At 40.6% G+C, this 21,648-nt stretch overlaps 1 protein-coding gene and 2 long non-coding RNA genes across 6 annotated transcripts; 2 read left to right on the top strand and 1 right to left on the bottom strand.

Annotated features, from left to right (window-relative positions):
- The first annotated feature begins 4,021 nt into the window (after positions 1-4,021).
- On the top strand, positions 4,022-8,825 carry LOC112573959 (growth arrest and DNA damage-inducible protein GADD45 alpha-like). 3 transcript variants are annotated; one of them, XM_025254690.1, is made up of 5 exons: positions 4,022-4,193; positions 6,483-6,587; positions 6,860-7,109; positions 7,397-7,540; positions 7,731-8,825. In XM_025254690.1, the coding sequence occupies exons 1-4, from the start codon at positions 4,153-4,155 to the stop codon at positions 7,496-7,498; spliced, it is 498 nt and encodes a 165-aa protein (XP_025110475.1). In that variant the 5' UTR covers positions 4,022-4,152; the 3' UTR covers positions 7,499-7,540; positions 7,731-8,825. The 3 variants fall into 3 exon arrangements, with proteins under 3 accessions (XP_025110475.1, XP_025110474.1, XP_025110473.1); XM_025254689.1 differs by lacking the exon at positions 4,022-4,193 and adding an exon at positions 4,950-6,329 and having other exon boundaries at positions 7,397-7,544; XM_025254688.1 differs by lacking the exon at positions 4,022-4,193 and adding an exon at positions 4,954-6,329.
- Positions 8,826-11,393: 2,568 nt separating this feature from the next.
- LOC112573816 lies at positions 11,394-17,284 on the top strand. Of its 2 annotated transcripts, none has more exons than XR_003101279.1 (3): positions 11,394-11,475; positions 11,852-12,014; positions 17,267-17,284. It is a non-coding gene; the product is annotated as an uncharacterized LOC112573816 (long non-coding RNA). The 2 variants fall into 2 exon arrangements; XR_003101278.1 differs by lacking the exon at positions 17,267-17,284 and adding an exon at positions 12,932-12,956.
- Positions 17,285-19,748: 2,464 nt separating this feature from the next.
- Positions 19,749-21,448, bottom strand: LOC112573846. Its single transcript, XR_003101289.1, has 3 exons — positions 21,115-21,448; positions 20,249-20,490; positions 19,749-20,049 (listed from the first exon to the last, which is right to left on the bottom strand). It is a non-coding gene; the product is annotated as an uncharacterized LOC112573846 (long non-coding RNA).
- Between the last annotated feature and the right edge of the window lie 200 nt (positions 21,449-21,648).

Raw genomic sequence — 21,648 nt, 5'->3', positions numbered from 1 at the left:
CAATACGACACATATCATTGCTGTGAGTAATCGCAAGTTTTCGGGCTGCAGCCTCAGCTGATGGTTTTGGGGGAGACACATTGCGAGCGTTCCCCTCGTTCCCCACAAAGTGGCAAAACCCCAGAAACACGTTCCTGAGTGTGAATACCTGCAATGCCTGGAATTCTCTGGCTCACAGGATGGTACAAGTGACGACCTCCACTTCCCCAAGTGTCGGTAGCGATCGAGGTGCAGTCAGTGGCTTCCCCAAGAGCAGGGGGAGGGGCAGTCGAGTCGGCGTTCAAGAAATGTCTACTTTAGTGTAAATAAGACATTTATCAAAACAAGTTTCTCTTCTTTACTATCCAGTTATCCTCAAGTTGACAATATATGTGTCAATATGTTGACAATAATCAAAAGTAATTTACTTGTTTATAGTCCTACAAAGTCCTCCTTATATAATTTGTCCTCAGCATAAAGGTCAGTATCCTAACTGGTGGTGAACGAGGTTATTGTTTTGCTCGCTGTCGGCACTAAACCCTCGGTTGGACAGTACACGAGGTATGGAACACTCCTGGGTACAGGTGTACGTACCTAACGTTCCTGAAACCCGAACTGCTGTCGCAAATGTCTCTCTGTCTTGCTGCAGCCACCGAGGGGGTCGCGAAGTGTAACTTCCAAGCTCAGTTGCATCAAGTCTACATGACCCCTCCTGACCTGTCCCATCTCGACTGTTCTCTTTGAAACCAGCCCGGAGGAGGAGAGGAGAATTAACCTACGGAGGGGGAGAGATCTGCCCCTCAAGAAGGCCGAACTAATTTTTACATGACTATTATAGTCACAATTAATTGTAATCTAGTCTATAAGGACTGCAGTGACATTCTTTTAATTCACAACCTTAAATGGACACGCATGTTCTTGCAACCTGTGTTATAATTATACTGAACAAACTATATACCCGTCATCTGTCCTACGTTTGTCCCCTGATTGCACCAGTAACAAGGTCAGGTGACTGTAACATTTTTGTAACCTCCACCCCACCCGACTCATGCCCGTACAAGCAAACTCGAGCTGAAAAGAGCTCGAGGGGACTATGTGTATAATGCTGAGGTCGATGACGATGTGCCTGCGACCAGGTCGGGAGGCGAACTGGTGAGACAATTTTAGCGACCAGCGGTTTTATACACACCGGGGTTTGCGCGAGTGGCGGGGCCTCGCGCGACTCCAGCCCGCGGTCAGCACTCGTGACTCAAATCCTCTCGTGAGATGCGTCAGAACCCCGGCGGCAACCGATCGAGGACCCTCCCCGAGGAGTCTCCCCGACCCCCTCCACCCATTACTCACGTCGGAGTTGACGCACCTGTCTAAATTTATCAATGGAGAGTCACGGTCTAACTCGCGTGAGAACAGCACCCGATTCTAGCCACCCCTAAGATGAGCCACGCTGGCGATGTTAACGTCAGCATTACGGGTGGAGCCTTGTGTTTTGTTGACCAGCAACACGTGTTAGTCCGCGCTGCAGCGGGTGCAAGAAATGCCACGGTGTCCGTAGCAACGTGGTGGTCGCCGAGTGACGTCAACGGGTCATGAGAGGTTAATGTCGCGATGACGTGGTCGCGGTCAAGTGTTGGTGTGCATCTCGCTAATAACATTTCAGAAGTATAGAAAATAAAGAAAAAAAAAATATAATACTCTTCCTAACATTTATAGCACTAAATTTACAAATAAACATATAATTAACACATATTTCTATATTTTTACACAAACCAAAACATAATGTCGGTCTAGAATAAAAGACAAGTGCAACTCTCCTCCCCATTCCTTAATCCCTGTCACCATCTCTCTCTCAATACCAACCACAACAGCCGCGTGATCTCAGGGCGATCAAATACTATTTACTATCTTTAGGGTGATTCAGACATATGGTGGTCTGATTACGAAGGCCAGAAGAATGGAAGTATACTTGATTGGGAGGGCAAAGTTCAGTTTCATCATTTTCGGAAATTCAAGCTGTGGTAGCGACACTGCAAAGTCAATGAGATCTTTCTTGGGAAGTCGGTGTTTTCTCGAGTGTTTTTATAAAATTACTTTCATGCAAAATACTGGGTTTTCTTTCACTGCATGTGTCATCTGTTCCCAGGGCTGCCTTGCCATAGCTGCTGGATCGGCATAAAACATCAATGCCTCCCTCCCAACTTCTTTTTCAGAATGACTGCTCACTCGTCCCACCGGTCGTCTGTAATTTTCAACTATTTTTTTCGTAGGCTGCTGTTGATATTGATCAACGACATAATGCGACCACACACATACACACCCATACATATAATATGTCAGTATATTACTGTAGGTTTATATCGTAAATCAGGTCATAAACTCCTGACATCAGGTTATCGTGGAAAAAGTTGCTCGCGCTCAGTGACTGGCACAGTGTATTACAGACACCGGGTGACTAGACTGCCCCACCGTGCTGCCCACCATTCCCTCTATCTGTCTATCAGTAAGTCAGTCTGGTGTCTCGATCTTTCTGCAAGTCACACTCTCCAACAAACTAATATACTTTTAAAGTTTTATTTCTGGGGGTGGTTAAGCCTTACCTTTGTCCTCCCTACCAGGTCGGTTGTTTATTGTTTACAACAATAGCAACAGAGGTGGTGGCAGTGCAAAGGTCGCTTGGGGTGCAGAAAATTAAAACTTTGCCGCTGTCATTATGGAGACGATGTTTACACGATGTTTACATAGCAACCTAGTAAACTATGTGTGCAGGGCTTTGTAGTCTCCTCCCGAACTGGCGCCGGCTTGGAGACAGCACCTCCACTACAGAGGCCAGCAGCAAGAAGACTGTGGTTGCCTAGCGACCGGCCATCCAGCGTCGTGTTCCTTGTCTACCTGGCGACCGGCCAGCCAAGCAAGATGCCTGCTACGTCCGATACAGATATAGTTGTGTTGTGTCTACATCTCATTTCGGGTTTATCCTTTTATGATCACTTTGATTGCTGAGCGCAGATATTAAAAAGGAAATTTGTAAAATTTTTATTTCCTGCTATTGATTTCAGCAAAGTAATGTAAATTCTATGCGAATTTTTAAAAGGCGTATTTTCAAGATGACGATTTCCAATCAGGTAAATTTTCGGCTGGTAGGAAGTGACATGTCTTTGTGATTTCTTGCTGATTTTTAATAAATGTTGATTTCTAGCAGGCGCAGACAGGGTGAACCAAACTCAGCCCTGTTTTGATGATTTGCATGCTAGGGTCCTAAGTTATTTTTCTGCTTATAAGGATTTGGGGAATTGCAACTTTCGTTTAACACTCGCAGTGCAGAAAGCTAATATTTCCTGCTCATCGCACTATTTTTTTCCGGTCAAGCGTGGGTTTCTCGACTGTCATCTCTGTCATTGGTGCTCGACTTATGATCAAAACTCTAGTATTTCTTTTCTCTCTCACACTGGACCCTCTCTGACCACACTAATTAATTTTTATCATACTATATTCGTAACAGATGAATGCATATGAGTCTGCAACCGCCCAGAAGACACGATGATAGTAGTCATTGGCGATCAAGCAACACAACATTGTAACCTCTGACCTGCGAATAGTACACTAAAGAAAAACAACCTTTAATTCGTATATCATATGAGTACAGGTCCCCAATAAACAGCGATACGTAACGAATGTTTGCCGCCAACTGCGTTCTGAAAATCGCGGGGAGGTATTTCTGGTAAACGGAGTACATACGACATTAGCGGGGGGACCGCGTGTACTTTACGCCGCGTGCTTCCCGACTCCACTAGAACCTACTGTCAACACTCCACGCGCTCATATCACTGACCACCAAAGCTCGCAGCCCTCGACTCAGCCCTCACTTCCGCTTTCATGATCAACAAATTTACGAGAACAAAAGCCTTCATCGTCAAGAAAAGTCTACCCGTTAAGTCGCGCTGCTTCGAACCAGGGTGTCGGAGAGTACAGCCTGATTTTTGGGACGGACCAATCAGAGAGCCGCTTACATGCGTGAGTCAGCCCCGCCGAGCGGAATTCCCCATCGCGAGGGCGAGCAGCGATTGAGTCAGTCGTTGGAAGACATTCGCGGCGAGCGGACGTGAGGTTGGTGCTGACGCATAAACGCAGTTCGGTTCTCTTCTCTTTGGAGTTTACTGTTGACGTGTCAGAGCGAAAATGACCCTCCCTGAGCTCGAGCAGCCTGAGGAAAAAGAGCAGTAAGTGCAGTTTGTGAATTTTGTTTCACTTTTGTGCACATTGGATTTTCGCCATTATTTACTGCGTCTTCGTAGTCAAGTTGGCTCGATTAGTTTAAGTAGGTACAATACATGCGTAGACCTCAAGTCTTCTTTTGTGCGTACCTTCATCCTCAGCAAATACAGTATTTAGCAATTTACATACTTTTTAGCAATTTTCTTACATTTATATTTAAATGCTCGTGACAATGCGTATCGGGACATTTTTTAAAGACACGTAGGTGTTAATTGAAGAAGTATCAGCATCCATGCATTTATATTGAATGGGGAAAAGTAATGCATATTATTTTTTTTTTCAAAAAGATAATTAGTTTGCAATTAGTTTTGAACAAAATGCGTGTAAATGCGTGGCACTCGTTCCCCTGTCACAGACCCTTTGTGCGCATTATTTCTTACGCAAGGTTCGGTCGGACAAGCACGTGCATGCATTGCGTAGACCATGCGCGTGAGGGTTAATTAGACATTTCCCATGTGATCGCTTTGTCTCGATGGTCTGCTGGATGGTCAAGTGATATTGGTGCGAGGTTGCTGTCGGTGCACTGTCGATGGCTGCTGAGGCTGACAAAAGTGCGACCTGATGGACTTTGCAACCAAAAGTGCGAAGCGGGTGACCGAGAAAGGTTGTTGCCCGTTCTCGATAGCACACCGAGTTCTAAAGTATGTGGGTCTGCTTCAGGGTGGGGAAGGAGAAGGAGGGGGAGGGATCGAGTCACGAGACGGCGCGTGCATGGTATCGGATGTCGGAGCACTGTCTATCCTGTCTTACGTGGCCAGTGCACTGCGAGGTCGCCGTCTTCCATCACGACAGCTCGAGCGTGAGGTTGGCGAGTTCGGTGACCCGTACTTGCTGGCCTTCGGGAGGTCGGCCGCTCCTCCATCTACTTATGCTGAGATGGGGGAAAATCCTAGTGGCGGCTGCCAGGTACGGGCACCACTCGTGGCACTGGCTGCACCCACAACGCACTCAACCCGGTTGCGAGTTGCGGCCTGCACCCAGTCACTGCTGGGTGGCCAAGAAGGGCAGGTGGTACAGGGTGCACCTTTTCTTTTCTACATACCAGAAGAAGATAAGCGGGCAGGATTGGGCGTGTAACTTTTAGAACTTAGATACAGAAATAAATGCAATATCAGCAAGACTTATACAAGGACACAGTTCTGGCTTTCTTTCTTATCTAGAGTCCTTTTCTCCAGAACACATTCACATTGACATAGATATCTGGAGATCAAAGTTTTCCCCTTAGTGTAGATTGTGAAATCGCCACAATGCGGACACAGGAAAAACTTAATTCGTGAAGATTTTCAAGGAACAAAGATGTTAATCTGTCAGCGAAACCGGGAAAACCCTTGAAGCCGCCCGCAGGCGCCGGCGATTGGTGGGCGACGGTCGTTGTCTTCCTTGTTGGCGGTGGTTCCGGCCTCGGGGTGTCATTTCGGGAAAAGCAGAAGGCGGAAAAAACATTTCCTCTGAACTACGTTTGAAGTGCATTTCGCCGAACTAGCAATCTCTGTATGCTCGGTAGTTTTTGGGGAATGTTTGAGACCGTCCACAGTCGTTAGAAATCGTCTCGGTGAGAATTAGGTAACGCAAACGAAGGTCTGATTAGGAAAGTAATATAAGTTTTAATTGGGAAGGTAGAATAATAATAAAGTTTTCACCGTCATGCAGTTAAATTGAATAGTTTCTTCCACCACGAAACTAATCTCCCAAATAAGATTTTATTATTATTTACACACGTGTTGCCTCCACGCCAGATCGATGCAAGGAAAAAATCAATCCGCTAGTGATATGTAAATATTTTCTCCCCATGTCTGTTAAAGAGAAGCCGCGCGCGGCGGGAGGATGGGTTAACCAGCGGGGAGGGGGAGTGATGTTGTTGAAACACATCCGGGTCTCACTGCGTGCAACCACGGACTTGCATTACATGTCGGACCTGCATTACACGCCCGTGGTGCAACGCAGTGCTCGCTCGCGAGGTCCGAGGTCAAGGGGGAGATAGGTGCTAATAGGATGGGCGCTTCACGTGTTTGTCAACAAAGCCCCGTTCTTGTCATATCCGCCAACATCTCCCAGCATTCCGGAAAACAATTTCTTTCAAGGTTCACATGTTTATTATGCCTTATGCAAAAATTTAAAAGTTTTACTACAACCACAGTTGACTTAAGATTTCATAATTATAAGCCCTCGGTAGATTAATGTTTCTGTAACCATGCAGCAATAATAACCAGTGCATTGTTTTTGTCTTTCCCCAGGCAGGTGCAGAATCTGAGCAAGGCTCTAGCAGAACTGGTGAGACAGGCCATAGAGGATGGCCGCTTGACCTGTGGTCTGGACAGCTGTGTCAAAGTGCTGGGCAGGTGAGTTTTACAGTGATTAAATGTTTATCAAGCACACTTATTGTTTAGCAGTAAAGATTCTGAGATAATCAGACAAAGACTGAGTTCCCAGAAAACCAACTTACCAAATCGATCATGGACATAATTTAACAGTTGCCTGTTTCCTGTGCCACTTTTTACTTTGGGAGTCCAACACTGCAGAGAAGATAACTTTACAGACATAATACTATTTTTCATTGATCATTATGATTTTTATCTTTTTATCTCACGAAATGTCTTGGTTTTTTGTGCAGCATTCCTGAAGAGGTAATGCTGTGTCTTATGCCAGTAACGGACCCTCCAGAGCCAGCTGTGATTATTCAAAATACTCTCATTCGGGCCTTTTGTGTTGAAAACAATATCCGCATGCTAAATGTGGACTCTGTTGTGAAGCTGACCTTGCTAATACACGACACTATTTCTGGAGTCTGCAAGTTTCAGCCTGACAACATGCAGCCATCAGGAGTTGAAAGTGCCTTTGGGTACAGCTGTGTACTCATAGAGGTAATTATGACATTTATAAAACATGACACTTCATAATTATCCTGTCACAAAAAATTTTTGGAGAATCTAAGCTACTGTATATATAATATTGGCTGCTAACTAGTTCTGTACATGACAACAAATCTTTTTTGCAAATACTTGCTCAGGGGAGACAATATGACTTTGCAGCTACCAAAAGTTATCTTTGACATACAGTATATTTAGTTAAAAATTCCTTTTGTCTTCTGAAAGACGAAAGAATAAAATAGCTTGTTTATTATATTGTTTACAAATTACACTTTTTTCAGTACCCCAAGCATGGAACAAGTGAGGCGGATGAGACAATAGCCTTTTACTGCAAGAGTCAGCAGCATGAAACATCTCTTCCATATCTCATGTTACCTGACTGAATCACCCGTACACTTATTTCACAATGGGAAAATAACAAAAAAGTAAGTATGATTATTGCTGTATAGTTCTTTTTTTCTGTTTGTGTACAGGTGCGATACAGGGCACTGTAAATCATAAACTATTTTGTAGTTCATTCAAGATAAATTTTTTGGTAAATGCAAATCTCAGGTTTTATTTTACTGCCATATTAATAAAAATATTAATAAATTCGTCTTTGCTGATGTGTTGCAGAGAGAGAGCTTATCATCCTTATTCAGGAAAGAGTGCTTCTTCTCCACTTCATACCATTACTCTGGTAAAGGGAATGATGCAGGCCCAGATTCACCTTATGCGAGGCCAGCACGGGCAAGCTAGCTGCCTGTGGAAGTGGAGGTGACAGAGAAGATGGACCAGTCCATGCAGAGGCATCATATCATCAATTTCTCAATCTGTGTTGTGCAAGAGGTGTTATTCAAGATGGTTGTCAGGGTCAGGGATATGAATGACCAGTCCAGTCCAGTTCACTCCAGCTTTAGTCGTCTGATTCACAGGAACTACAGTCTAATCAGTGACTCAGCACCTTGGAAAAGTCTTTTGTGAAGTATAAATGGAGACTGTTTTCTTTCAATGGGCAGATTCTTCCACCGACTTTTAAAAAATACTTCTCATCTTGACATCTGTTGTGTCAATCGTTCCTGGCATGATATACAAGCTTTAACATGCTGATGATACTTATGGAACCCAACAGCTCTTAACATTTTCATTCTTTCAAACAGCAAATGAACTATAAAGGTGTAAGAGAATGGAAAATTCAAACACTTGAATCAGACTATATTTTAAAGTAAAGTTAAAAATACTTAGGTACTGGATACTTGGAACTAAGGACTGACTGATGCCAAGGTTGTGCTAGTGTGCTTACAAAGCACTGTGTGGCTTTTCCCTAGACAGCATCTAGAAGAACTCACAATCTTGAACAAAAAAAGCATATGCACCATTGTTGAGAGTGTCAAGTTAAAAATGGCAGTAAGTTGTTATGGAATGGTTTGCAAAGTTTGAGAACAGTGTGTTTGGATTGCAGGGAGAGTTATATGATTGTAGAATGTGTCTTGTTAAACACTTGGCCATACAGAAAGGTGCCTGCTAAAATAAATCTTGTGTGTTTGTGAGAGAGAAAAGGGTGAGGGCATCTGTGCAAGGGGACACAAATGAGGGTGTGTGAGTCTTTTACATGTAACAATTTGCAGAATTGGAGGACTTGAGTGTTGGTAGACTGTTGGTTAACTTTTTGTCATGAGACTAGAAACTGTAACTATTCAGTGGAATAAAACTTTGATTTCGTTTAAAAAATGTTTTCATTTGCAAATTTATCACGTCTGATGCAAGACTAGTTGCTGAATCATTGAATAATTGAGATGATTGTGGTTTTATTTAATGTCAAAAGAATTCATCACTTTTGTGATTACTGAATTTATTCTGCTTGGAACATGCTGACCATCTGTTACCTCCCACCTAGTGTTCTGTAAAGTGCTCCACTTATGCTGCTGTTGATAGCTGATCTGGCTTGTTTTTCACCGATATACTGTTCCCTCTTCTCGGATTATATTAAGTGCAGCCAAAAAGGCCTTGACCAGAAGAAGCCGGACACTTTGCTGTCGTTGAAAAACAATTTGAGGTAGCTCGCAAACAACAGTATTTGTCGGCCGTAAATAAGTTACGCAATCGGTGAACGGCCTGCTGGTGTTATTTTGCAAGTCACACAAAACAACGCACACTCTCACTCTCCTCCACACCATAAGCACCCCCGCCTTCATAGAGGTAATGATCACTGAAGAATTTTTGGGTTCGAAATGCTGTGCAAGGCTTTTGCTAGTTTTTTCCTGAGCTCGCTAGACTGTTTCTGGAAGTGGTCAGCCTCACCTAACGAGGACGAAGACGAGAAACTGGAAAACAAGATGTCGGTGACCGCTTTCCCTATCCACGCAGAGCTGTGCACTTTGTCTGTCGGCAGGGTCATGCGAATGTCGGCTACGTACCACCTTGAATACAGACACAGGGAACAACGTGAATACAGTTTGAACACGAAGTGCACTTGCACACTTTGATAAAAAATTTAGAGCATCCCTTCAGGCGAGTAATTAGCGTCCGTACACCTAAGACTCGGGTAAGAGTGGGACACGAAGATGTGTAACTTTTTATTTTTAACCTGCTCGTATCATGAATGGAAGACTGTTTGGTACATGTGCCACTGCCTCTGGATAAGCAAGTCCTTAAAAAAATAATATTAAAAAAACTGTACAAGCTACGGACAAAGGCTCGATACCAGTATACATGATGTCGACGACTTAGGTGTTAATGCGAAAGCCGCATGCACGATTTTCCCCACACAATAATAATAAATGCACAACAATTAAATTAATTAATATAAGCACATATACCCTATGCGCATCGAAATCTCGGCTTATATCGGCCCGATATAGGTTACCTATATTGACGGGCGAGAGTACTCTTACCAACCAAGGGCCATAACCCCTAATAATGGCACGTGACTTTTAGCCAATGGTGTACTAGGTGATCGGAACTGCGCGCCATTTGCAAAGTTTTGTTCTACACTTTTCGCAACAGGAATTATAATTAAGCTTCTTCCGCCGTCAATTCCAATACTGATACATGTGTTGGAGTCTTCAATAACAGTATGTATAATTTATATACTCTAAATTAGCATAGTTATTGAGATTTTAGTTCCAAGTTCAGTGCAGAATATTACGCTAAGAGACGAAAGATTAGAGTACACATTTACGCAATAAATGCACAAGTTTTCCAGAGAGAAGTAGAAATCAGGCCCAACAGTTCTGAAAGCTTGCAATTTGATAATTCTTTAGCCGTTAGCGATGCAGAGAATTCGGAGCTGTCAGAATTTCCTCAAATAATTGCGATTACGAAAGTGTAGGTCACGAACTTTACCATTCGAAAGCAACAGAATTTCGACAGTTCCTTCTGTTTACTGGTATAGTAGCGTTAAAAGTATCGATTCGGACAAATTAACTTTAATGACATTTTCTCTACAACAAATGGTAATGACTGTATGATGGTCAATAATTTATTTTACTGTTATTCTAGATAGCTGGCTGCTGGCATTTAAAGATGAAAGTGGTCACAGGATGTGCAACTGGCCATCACAATCTGTTGAACCAGATGCAAGCTTCATTAATTAGAGCTATAAAGCCAGATTCCTCATGTTCTATGCTTCCAGTTCTCCTGCACAAGTCATTAAGTAAGTGCAATTTATTTTTTGATTCCTAATATTCATAATTAATTCTTGTGCAGAAGAAAATTTATGAACTGTTTGAACACTATAACATGTCATTACGGCACAAACAGTGTAACTTTGGTTGTGATTTTGCCCTATAAGAGTGAAAGGGACTAAAGTACGTGATTATATTAAAGGGAAATTTATGCTGTGCTTTTGGTCTTGATTTGTGACATCTAATTAGCACCTTTGCCTTCACGCCTCCAGCGCCCCTTGTCTGGTGTTCATCCTGCCAGCACAGGGACCCCCAACCCCTTGGAAGGTAATTTGAAGTCATTTTGTTCATAATCATTTTAACATTTTGTTTGTTCTTACCCTCGGCCAAGACTTTTGAACAGTGTTTTTGTGAAATATAACTAGAAGTGCAAAATCCCAGGCTTCTTTTGCCATAGTGAAAAAAATTGAAATAAATAAGGATCACTATTTTACATGTTTTCTGCTATTGCATTTGTTGGTTCCAGGTAAACAAGATAAACTACAGAAAGCTGTACAGCATATACTGTCTCTTCTGGAAGAGATGAAAACTGACGTGAAAGACGTGAAAAATAGGCTTGCGCAGATGGAGTGCCAAACCCAAGAAAAGGAGCTGACATCTGACACAAGGGTTTTACAGTTTCCCTTAAAATCTTCAGAGGTGTAGAATGTCTCAAGTTGGATTTAAAGACAGATCCAGGAAAACGTGCACGCTTGGTATGTACTCTATTCTGATTTGTTAGGAGTCAAGTGTCTGTGTGCTATTCCCTTTAAAGGTTTTCATAGCATTATATTGTATAATGTCTGCAGTACTAAAAAGTAACAAAAGCATTGTTATGGTGGCATGAATTACAGCTGATAATAAATTTTCTGTAACACTTTAGCTTGGTTACGAAGAAAAATATGAAACTTCCTTAATGGTTTTCATCCATATTTTTGGTCTTAGAATACGAAGAAAAATATGAAACTTCCTTAATGGTTTTCATCCATATTTTGGTCTTATAATACTAGTTCTCATAACATGTATCATGATACTGACCACAGCAAGTTTTATTATAAAAAAGGATGTTTGTTTATTTTTGTCTGTTTCCAGGAATGCTATTTGGCGATGAGGGGAGGCTTTAGCTTAAAGCTCGTAGTCAGGGGTATACTGTCTGTGCTATTTTCAACAGAATTAGCCCGGTGTTACAACTATAATGGCCTGAAGGGAAAGAAGGGACTGAAGAACCACCCCTTTATTTTAAGAACAGTTCAGGGTAAGGATTTTAAATATTTGACTTTGTGTTTTCATGAGTCATTGAGAAAAAATATTTCAGTGTGGTTGAATTACATTGCAAATTTTAAAATATGTACACATGTTTATGCAATGTCTGGTCCTTTTAATCAGCTGGTTAATACTGTGTAGAAAGGGATTATGATGCCAGTTTATGGATAGAGTTCTCCTGCCTATAGAAATTCTAACTGAAATTCAAATGCAGCTCCACTTGTTTCTGTTTATAACGCTTTAAAATTTTTATGCCACTTTACATATCTTTATAATTTGCTTATTCTGATTGGTGTCCAGTCACTTAATCCCCAGACATTTAATCCCCGACGCTTTTACATTTAAAATAGTTTAACTAATGTTGTAGATGTTCAAATGATGTTGAAGTTAATAGTATAATTTGAATATTATTAATGTATTTCAATATTTATTTTAATTGTAAAACTTATTGTGATGTTTATATGAAGATAATTATTTGAATTTCAATTAAATTTTTTGCCGGCTTCATAATTTTTATAGTTAAAATTTCATTTTAAGGATGAAGCGTCGGGGATTAAGTGTCTGGGGATTAAGTGACTGGAACCTTCTGATTTGTTTAGAAGGAGGAGTCAAGTGTATTTTTGCTATTCCCTTTAAATGTTTTCATAGCATTTTATTGTATAGAACAAATGACATGTCTGCAGTACTAAAAAGTAACAAAGGCATAGTTATGCTGGCATGAATTACAGCTGATAATAAATTTTCTGTAAGCACTTTAGCTTGGTTACAAAGATAAATATGAAACTTCCTTAATGGTTTTCATCCATATTTTGGTCTTATAATACTAGTTCTCATAACACGTATCATGATACTGCCCACAGCAAGTTTTATTTTAAAAAATGATGTATGTTTATTATTGTCTGTTTCCAGGAATGCTATTTGGCAATGCGTGGGGATTCACTTTAAAGCATATCGTCAGGGACAAACGGTCTCTGCTATTTTCAAAATAAATTAGCCAGGTCTTACAACTTCCATGGTCTGAAGGGAAAAGAAGGGACTCACGAACCACCCTTTCTTTACAAACAGTTCAGGGTAAGGATTTAAATATTTGACTCTGTGTTTTCATGAGTCATTGAGAAAAATATTTCATTTGTCTGTAAAAGTCAATATGTTTATGCAATGTCTAGTCCTTTAATCAGCTGGTTAATTTTTGTGTAGAAATGAATTAAGATGACAGTTGATAGACATCTTTACAGTTCCCATGTACTGGGATTGTTTTTGAAATCAGTATTTCCAGAGTTCTCCTGCCTATAGAAATTCTACCTGAAATTCAAATGCAGTTCCACTTGTAGTTCTTTCTGTTTATAGCACTTAAAATTTTTGTGCCACTTTACATATCTATATAATTTGCTTGTACCTTCTTTATTTCACCTTATGTTCTGGATATTAGGGTCAGTGACCTACAATTAAGTGATTATTTTTACGCAGAGTTCATATTCTTATATTTGTTTTATTTTTAGATGCTGCACGAAAAACTTGCCCTCAAGCTACTGAAGCAGAACTGCAGACGCAGATCTCTAGCTGGTTAGCTGGTGCTAGGGATTGAGAGAATGGCAGAAGGGAAAGGCACTGAGCACAGACTGTTAAAGTCAGTAAATAGTTCTGGGGTGGGGAACGAATTGGAGGACAAGTAAAGCTGTACAATTTTTGCATATTTAAAATTAGTTTTTTAATTAACAATTTCAATAAACATCAGAAAACGACAAATCATGTTTGTTTTTTGTAACATTTTGTTTGGCATTTATAGGGTTATTTTGATGCATTTGATATTATTGGTTTTTCTAGGAATTTGGCATATCCTGATTTAAAAACAACGTAAATCAGAATATGCCAAAATACCTAAATTACCAATAATAGCTGGAAATCTAGGTATCTAGGTTCACATGGGCTTCCCATATAGGAAGCCCATCTCAGCCCACGGTCGACCTGTTTGCGCTTTCGGCGGTTGGGCCGATATAGGCTTCCCATATGGTCATAAGATAGCTCATATGGGTCCTATATGGGACACACATGGGTCCTATATGGCCTCTCCTCCAAATGCTACTAGGGTAGTGACACTGTTAAGAAGCACATGAACAAGAACGAAACATGGGTAGCATACGAGGGACAGGAAAACAAATAGCATATGAACTACAAAAGAACAAACAACAGTGCTAACGAAGAATAAAATCAAATACAGAAAACACAATTAAAAGAGGAACCAAATAACATATGAACTGAGTAAAATGATATTGCAAAAGGAAGACGAGCGCAGGGAAGGGTGTGAAAAAGGACTAGCAATGGTGGGAAAGGGTGTTTGGAGTAATGTTTACGGAAGATCGAGATGGACGCATATATACGTTTTAATGAGACCATGCATGCAGTAATGGTTATATATATATAGGTGGTGGATATGGAAAGGGAGAGAACACGCTAGATGTAGTGTACCTATATCAGCAGGTGGCTCGAGCTGTGTAAATAATTCGAAATCAAAGGTACAGACTCCCGATTTATTAATCTACGTCTTTCATATTTTCAAATGTTCGGGTATATATGGTGATATCAGCTATGAGAATTAATGCAGCTGTTAAAAAGACGCGAGCACTATATATCTGTATGTTATAGGCTTTATATGATACTAGCTCTTTACGGTATTTACAGGTCCGGCTATCTAATAAACAAGTCCTCGGCTCAAGCAGGTCTGGTAACACAAATAGCGGACTGCGCACACACCTCAAGGCCGGAGATGTTTGGCCCAGCTGCTGGACGAACCTCTAACCGTCCTGCCGCCATTCGCAGCATGCACGTGACCGCAGACTATAATAAATGCGCACCACGGAGTTACAAGTGAAACTCCGCACACCGGGGCAGTTGCATGTAAAACTCTGTGTGCACACAGCACACACACTCAGGTCCAGGCGCGCGTGCGCAGCATTTTGAACGGCACGGCCTTGAACATCAAACACTTTTCAGTTTCTCACACTTGCTCGATCACACCTGTATTTACACATGCGTGCGCAAAGAAAAGCAGAGGCATTATATGCTCAAACACCTGAAAATTCCTTTGAAATCGTCTATTTGCAATTTAAAATCCACGTTGTGTGCCTGTGTTTACAAAAACAAAGACCAGTGAAGGTGAATTTGGAAGCGATTCATTTGCATAATACAAGAATACATGTGCAAATTTTACACTCAAGTGTAAATACGCGTTCACATAATCCACCGCTTTCAAGATTTAAAACTAAACTCTTTATGTCCAAAACACTATATGACAGGTATAGTCGCAACACAAATCGTCTTTTGAATTCACGTTGTCATGGTGACCTGAGAAATCTGCTATAAAGGAAGCATGGGAAGAGCGGAGTCAGCATGGCTTAAATTGTTTTGCTCGAATGGAATGTTACTTTCAAGAGAAATGAAATAACAGCAACTTGCTAGGCATCCGTGAGTCGGGAGGGGAAATCGGATTTATACTTAATCATGATCAAGCTCATCAAGATATGGTGCTGCTAAAAGTGATTTTTTGAGTTCTTGAATCGCTCTTCTTTGATCAGACAAAATTGTTTTTTCCGATTAATTTTATTTGCCCATTTAAGTACTCTTGAATCTCACACACGCAGGTGCATTATAAATTAATCTACATAGTTTGTTTTTCAAGACAATATTTTTGTTTCATAAACATACGGATCTTCTCTTATATATCGCAAGTCGATTCGGTGGGCATGCACCGTAAAATAAACTCAATATAGTTTCTACACTTTGGCGGCCAAGAACTGAATTTGTTGTTTGTTTGAACGTCGATGACGAAAGAGAAAATGGAGAGAGATACAGAAAGGACAAGCGTGGACTAAACATCTTTCGTCTATTTCCCTGGACTACGTTATTTGCAGCTTCCAATTTAAGAGAAGTAACTCGTACAGTCTTGAATAGCTTATTCATTTCCTGGAGTTCTCTCCCATGGTATGGCTGTTGCCGTACTAAAATTGCGCAGTAGTTTTGTTTACCTTGATCCGTTACAAACAACAGGTGATCACATAACGTGCACCCACATACAGACGCACTGACAGGCATTGCTTAAGTCTCCTGGCTTCATTTTTGTTTTTGTGTTGGCGACACACGGTTGCACGTAAATCGATCGACATGCATGCACATACGCCGAGACAACACAACAAAAAAAGTCCCTCTCAAAAACACGTAAGGACATGCATCCTTACAGACCATAACAAAAGCACAGAAAAGAAAGCATGCATAAATACACTACATGTCTCCAATGACAGGCACATATATATGATAACCGCGGTTGACTTTATTTCTTGATGAATTTCTCATTTCCATAACAATGAACACATTGTCGTTTCGCTAAAGTGCTTTAAATTTTTTTTCCACTTTTAAATAATTTACTAATTTATACATTTTTATAGATCTTTGAACATGTTATAGCAGGAAAGAGCATGGCTATATATACATATATGCATAATTCATGTAATGTTCTATGACCGATCGCTTGTTGATTACAGGTAGATTTTCACAATTGTTTCTTCCCGTGAAATAATCTGTTACAGTCAGTGTAGATGACATGCAGTATAGATGAGAGCAGGTTCATCACCTTTTCAGTCGCTATATGACATGGCTGTGTAGGTTCCCAAGTAGCATTGGAAGGGGCCCATATACTGAGTATCCGGAGACCATCTGTGCTATTTTCCACTAAATTAGCCGGGTCTTTCAACCTCCACGGTGTGAAGGGACTCAAGAACCACCCGTATATTTTACAAACAGTTCAGGGTAAGGATTTAAATATTTGACTCTGTTTTCATGAGTCATTTAGAAAATTATTTCAGTGTGATCAAATTAAATTGCAAATTTTAAAATATGTACATATGTTTATGCAATGTCTAGTCATTTAATCAGCTGGTTAATACTGTGTAGAAAGGAATTAAGATGACAGTTTATAGACATCTTTACAGTTCCCATGTATCAGGATTGTTTTTGAAATTAGTATTTCCAGAGTTCCCCTGCCTATAGAAATTCTAAATGGTTCAAATGCAGTTCCACTTGTAGTTCCTTTCTGTTCATAATGCTTAAAATTTTTATGCCACTTTGCATATCAATATAATTTGTATGTACTTTTCTTTATTTCACCTTATATTCTGGATTTTAGGGTCAATGACCTACAATTAAGTGATTATTTTTATGAAGACCTCATAATCTGATTTGGTTTATTTTTAGATGCTGCAAGAAAAACTTGTCCTTAAGCTATGGAAGCCAAACTGCAGATGCAGATATCTAGTTGGTTAACTGGGGCAAGGGATCGCGAAACTGGCAGAAGGGAAAGGGCAGCTGCACACAGACTGTTCAAGTCAGTAAATAGTTCTGGGGTGGAGAACAAATTGGAAGACAAGTAAAGCTCTACATTTTTAATTTGTCTGTTAAATTCTTATACATAACACTGTACATATAAAGTCAATGCTTTACAAATTTTTGTATATTTTGGTCTCATAATACTAGTTCTCATAACATGTATCATGATACTGCCCACAGCAAGTTTTATTTTAAAAAATGATGTATGTTTATTATTGTCTGTTTCCAGGAATGCTATTTGGCGATGCGTGGAGGTATTCAGCTTAAAGCATGTAATCAGGGGCACACCATCTGTGCCATTTTCAAATGAGTTCCCTAGTAGTATTGGAACCAAGCGTGCACGTTTACTGTATCTGTCTTTATATCCAACTTGAGACGTTCTACATCCTCTGAAGATTTTAAAGGCCGAAGTTTTCTGTCAGGACAGAAGACAGTGGTATCGCCCGTGCGAGGGAAGGTAGGAGTACACGCGATGCTATTTGTGTCCAGTCGTCTCAAATTACTACTGTACCTGGACAAAGGCGGGGTAGAGATCAGAGACACCGCCGACCAGCCTGGCAATAAAACTTCTTCCTCCTCCGACCATTGTACTTGCCGCAGGGTCTGAGCGATGAGGCGAAACGACTTCTATGTGAACCTACTGTCACAGGCTCTAGCCTAGCAATGCAATGTCTTTCTGAGCTGAGTACTTGGTGTTGGCGGTTAGAAAGCTGAAGTGAAACGGTTTCCAACTGAACACACTGTCAGGGTTAGGACTGAATGTATTCTCCACCAACAAACAAAACTAGAATATACAAAACAGAGAAGAATGAACAGCGCAAGTGACACAAACATAAAAACAACTGAATTTTCAAACAAAATCAGTGGCTGGAGGCACTGCCGTACAGATTGATACATAACAAAGCAAAATCACCAGTATAACAATGGAAGCACAAAATTTAACACTATTACTCATCCTTCAATTGATATCACAGAATAACAAATGTAAAGTGAACAAGATAAAAATCAGCGATAACATACGAGTGGGTCTTGCAGTTTTAGACTGGAAGGAACATGTCTATATAGACAATACATTTATCGGTGTGGAGCTGTACCGTGGTAACAACAATTCAGTACAAACATTGATGGTAAATTATTATCTCATTAATGAATGATGGTTGGAATTTGTTATTTAAATTATATTATTAATTTCCAAATCTTCATCCGAACTACTGTCTGTTTCAATTAACATATTTTCCTCATGTTCGGAATCAAATTTGTATTGTTCAACGACACATCTCCAGATATCCTCTACTAAATTATAAGTTTTCTTTTTTAATGTGCGTTGTCCAAATTGTCTCCGATTGTGCTGTACACTTGCTTTGTTGTAATTTGAAGTAGAGTCTCTATCAACGTGTTCATTCCAGTCTAAAACAGCGAGACCCATGCGCATGTCATAGTGCATCGTGTTTTTAATATGAACACGCTTAGGCAGATACATCAGACATATATTATTAAAACTTTCAACATAAAATGTGTCCCTAGACATCACGTAGTCCTCTGGATGTTTATAAAGGACATGGCCGTGTAGAAAGTCGCTCAGCAGCTTGACAGCAGCAGGATCAGTCAGCACTATTAGAGATGGTATATAGAGCGATTGCCTGCAAGGTGAGCCTTGGTTACACTTGTCATGGATGTTTTGGAAATGTGTAATACATCCATCCAACAAGTGCCTAAGTCTCACAGGGTCGCCATCGCATGATCTATACACCAGTACACATGATCTCTGACCGCTGCTGTCTTGTCGCTGAGCTGAGGATGCCACGTCTTGCCGATGTTGACTTTACTACCTTGCGCCAGTTTTTTCATCCCAGCTTTGATACTCTTAGCGACGTGCCACCTCTCGTTGATGTTTCTAACACCTTTATGTTTCACTAACTTATTTATTGTCACGTTACGATCGTGAACGTGTTCTTGAATTCTAACACCTGACTCATTCATACTTGCATACATCCTCTCACATCCCACTGCCTCGTGCCGCTGGGTGCACACGTCGTCCTCTTTGGTGATATGTTGGAGGTTTACAACCTTGTGAGTCGACAGTCCTAAAGTAACATGATCAGTGTGATACGAATTTTTCCGACAAGCGTGCCGTGCATCTGTCATCACACTGATCCCGTCGTCCACAGGAGTCTGTTCTGCTGCAAGTGCGGCTGCGACGGATTGGCGCTTCAAGACGTCAACGACTGCAGAAAACCGTGGCAGCCTTTTCCTCAAAAATGTATCGTTCACATGTCCCAAATTGGCAAAATTAGAAATTTTTTTTATATTGAATGGGGATGATCCCCGACGTAATGTACGCAAGGTACATTCTTTCATTTGCAAAATAACTGTCACCTAGTGGGGACGACGAGCTCCAGATGATAGTATGTCTGTTGGCACAGCCCAAAGTGATGGTCAGCACATGCCCATCCATTGTTGAATTATTCACTTCGAGCGAAGAGGTGCACTAACTACTCTGGCTGATTCCCCCGTGTCACCTCCTTTCCTTGGGTTTGGCGCTCCATCCGCACAAGCCTATTTTTCATGTCTTTCACATCAGTTTTCTTCTCATCCTGAAGAGACAATATAGGTTGTAGGTTGTACAGCTTTCTCTAGTCTATCGTGTTTATCTGGAACCAACGAACGCAATAGCAGAAAACATCTCAAAAAGTGATCCATATTTATTTGAATTTTTTTCACTATAGCAAAAGAAGCCTGGGACTTTCCCCTTCTAGTGATATTTCATAAAAACACTGTTCAAAAGTCTTGGCCGAGGGTAAGAAAAACAAAATGTTAAAAGTGATCATAAACAAACTGACTTCAAATTACCTTCCAAGGGGTTGTGGATCCCTATGCTGGCAGGATGAACACCAGACAAGGGGCACTGGAGGCGTGATGGCAAAGGTGAAACGCTGCTTTGCTGATATCTGCCACTTGGGGACACGTAGGGCTTACAACCACTGGCGGCAAAGAGTATGGCAATGATGGTGGACACTGCTGCATAACTGAATGGTCATCACATAGTGATTTCTCTGCATCATTCTCTCCTTCAGTCTGTTAGCTGTGCATCCCTGTGTCAAATGAATACATTTGCATTAACTTATTCAGCTCAGTAAATTTAAAACTAGAAGCTATTGATATGTTGTTTAAAACCTTTATTTTTTTAAAAGAACATTTTATTGTTATTGGACAAACTTTGTTTATCATTGCAACTACACTATTTTACCAGGAAGGTGACACAGCCTTGTGTCTCTACAGGGTATCCACAAAAAGATCCATAAAACATGGTAGAGAAAATGACTGAAATCTAATTGGAGTTCTCCGTGTCCTTTTTGATGCAGTGGGAGTATTTGTGTCATCACTCTCCACCTCTGACATTTCTTTTAGTCTCTTGCAGATTCGTCTAGCTTCTTGGTAGTTATCTTTATAATATTAAAAAGTAGCCAATTAGATGTCACAAATCAAGACAAAAACTACATCATAAATTTCCCTTTAACAATAATAGACTTTTATAGTGCAGCATAATAACCAAAGCCACACTATCTGTGGTTTAATGACATGTTATACTGTTCAAACAGTATAATCTTTTTATCTCCTGCAGCACATCATGGCGTAGCTGTCATTTTGACCATTAATGCTCACATAAATTTTCTTTCTCTACAAGAATTAATTATGAATTAAAAAAATGCACTTACTTAATGACTTGTGCAGGTGAATTGGATGCATGGGCCATGAGGAATCTGGCATTTTAGCTTTAATAATGAAGCTTGCATCGGCTAAACAGACTTTGGTGGAATCTTTAATGGGCCACCTCTATGAGGTTTTTTTTGGTTCACCACTGGGAACAGAATCCTTATGCTGTCTAAGGGAAAGGCCCATCTGCACATTTTCAGATATTCTTTTAATTACCTGCCGCAGTGGACAGTTTGGTGTTCGAGCAAGTCATTTAAGCTGGCCTAAATAGTTCTCAAATGGAAATGCGGAGTAAGAGTCCAAATCTCTTAACATCATCAGCAATGTGAGACTATGTACATTATACACAAAAACTCCCCTACCATACAAACGCTCTGCGTCTTGTATAAACATAAAAGGTTATTAGAATAATCTGCATAGAGCACACACAGCTCAGGACTTGCAAGACAAAAAATAGCAATAAATAAGAGAAGAAAATGATAACACTTCCTAACAGAAACCTGGCCTTTTAACGCTATTATACCAGTTAACAGAAG

Source organism: Pomacea canaliculata, linkage group LG10 (genome assembly GCF_003073045.1).
Source record: "Pomacea canaliculata isolate SZHN2017 linkage group LG10, ASM307304v1, whole genome shotgun sequence".
NCBI lineage: Eukaryota > Metazoa > Mollusca > Gastropoda > Architaenioglossa > Ampullariidae > Pomacea > Pomacea canaliculata.
This window is presented reverse-complemented; position numbering and strand designations above follow the sequence as displayed.

Bases quoted from the DNA above. Each gene is read 5' to 3' on its own strand.
- LOC112573959 (XM_025254689.1), top strand. From the start codon at position 6,241: ATGGGCGCTTCACGTGTTTGTCAACAAAGCCCCGTTCTTGTCATATCC. The intron at 6,588-6,859 runs GTGAGTTTTACA...TTTTTTGTGCAG, and splicing joins TGTGTCAAAGTGCTGGGCAG to CATTCCTGAAGAGGTAATGC. The intron at 7,110-7,396 runs GTAATTATGACA...CACTTTTTTCAG, and splicing joins ACAGCTGTGTACTCATAGAG to TACCCCAAGCATGGAACAAG.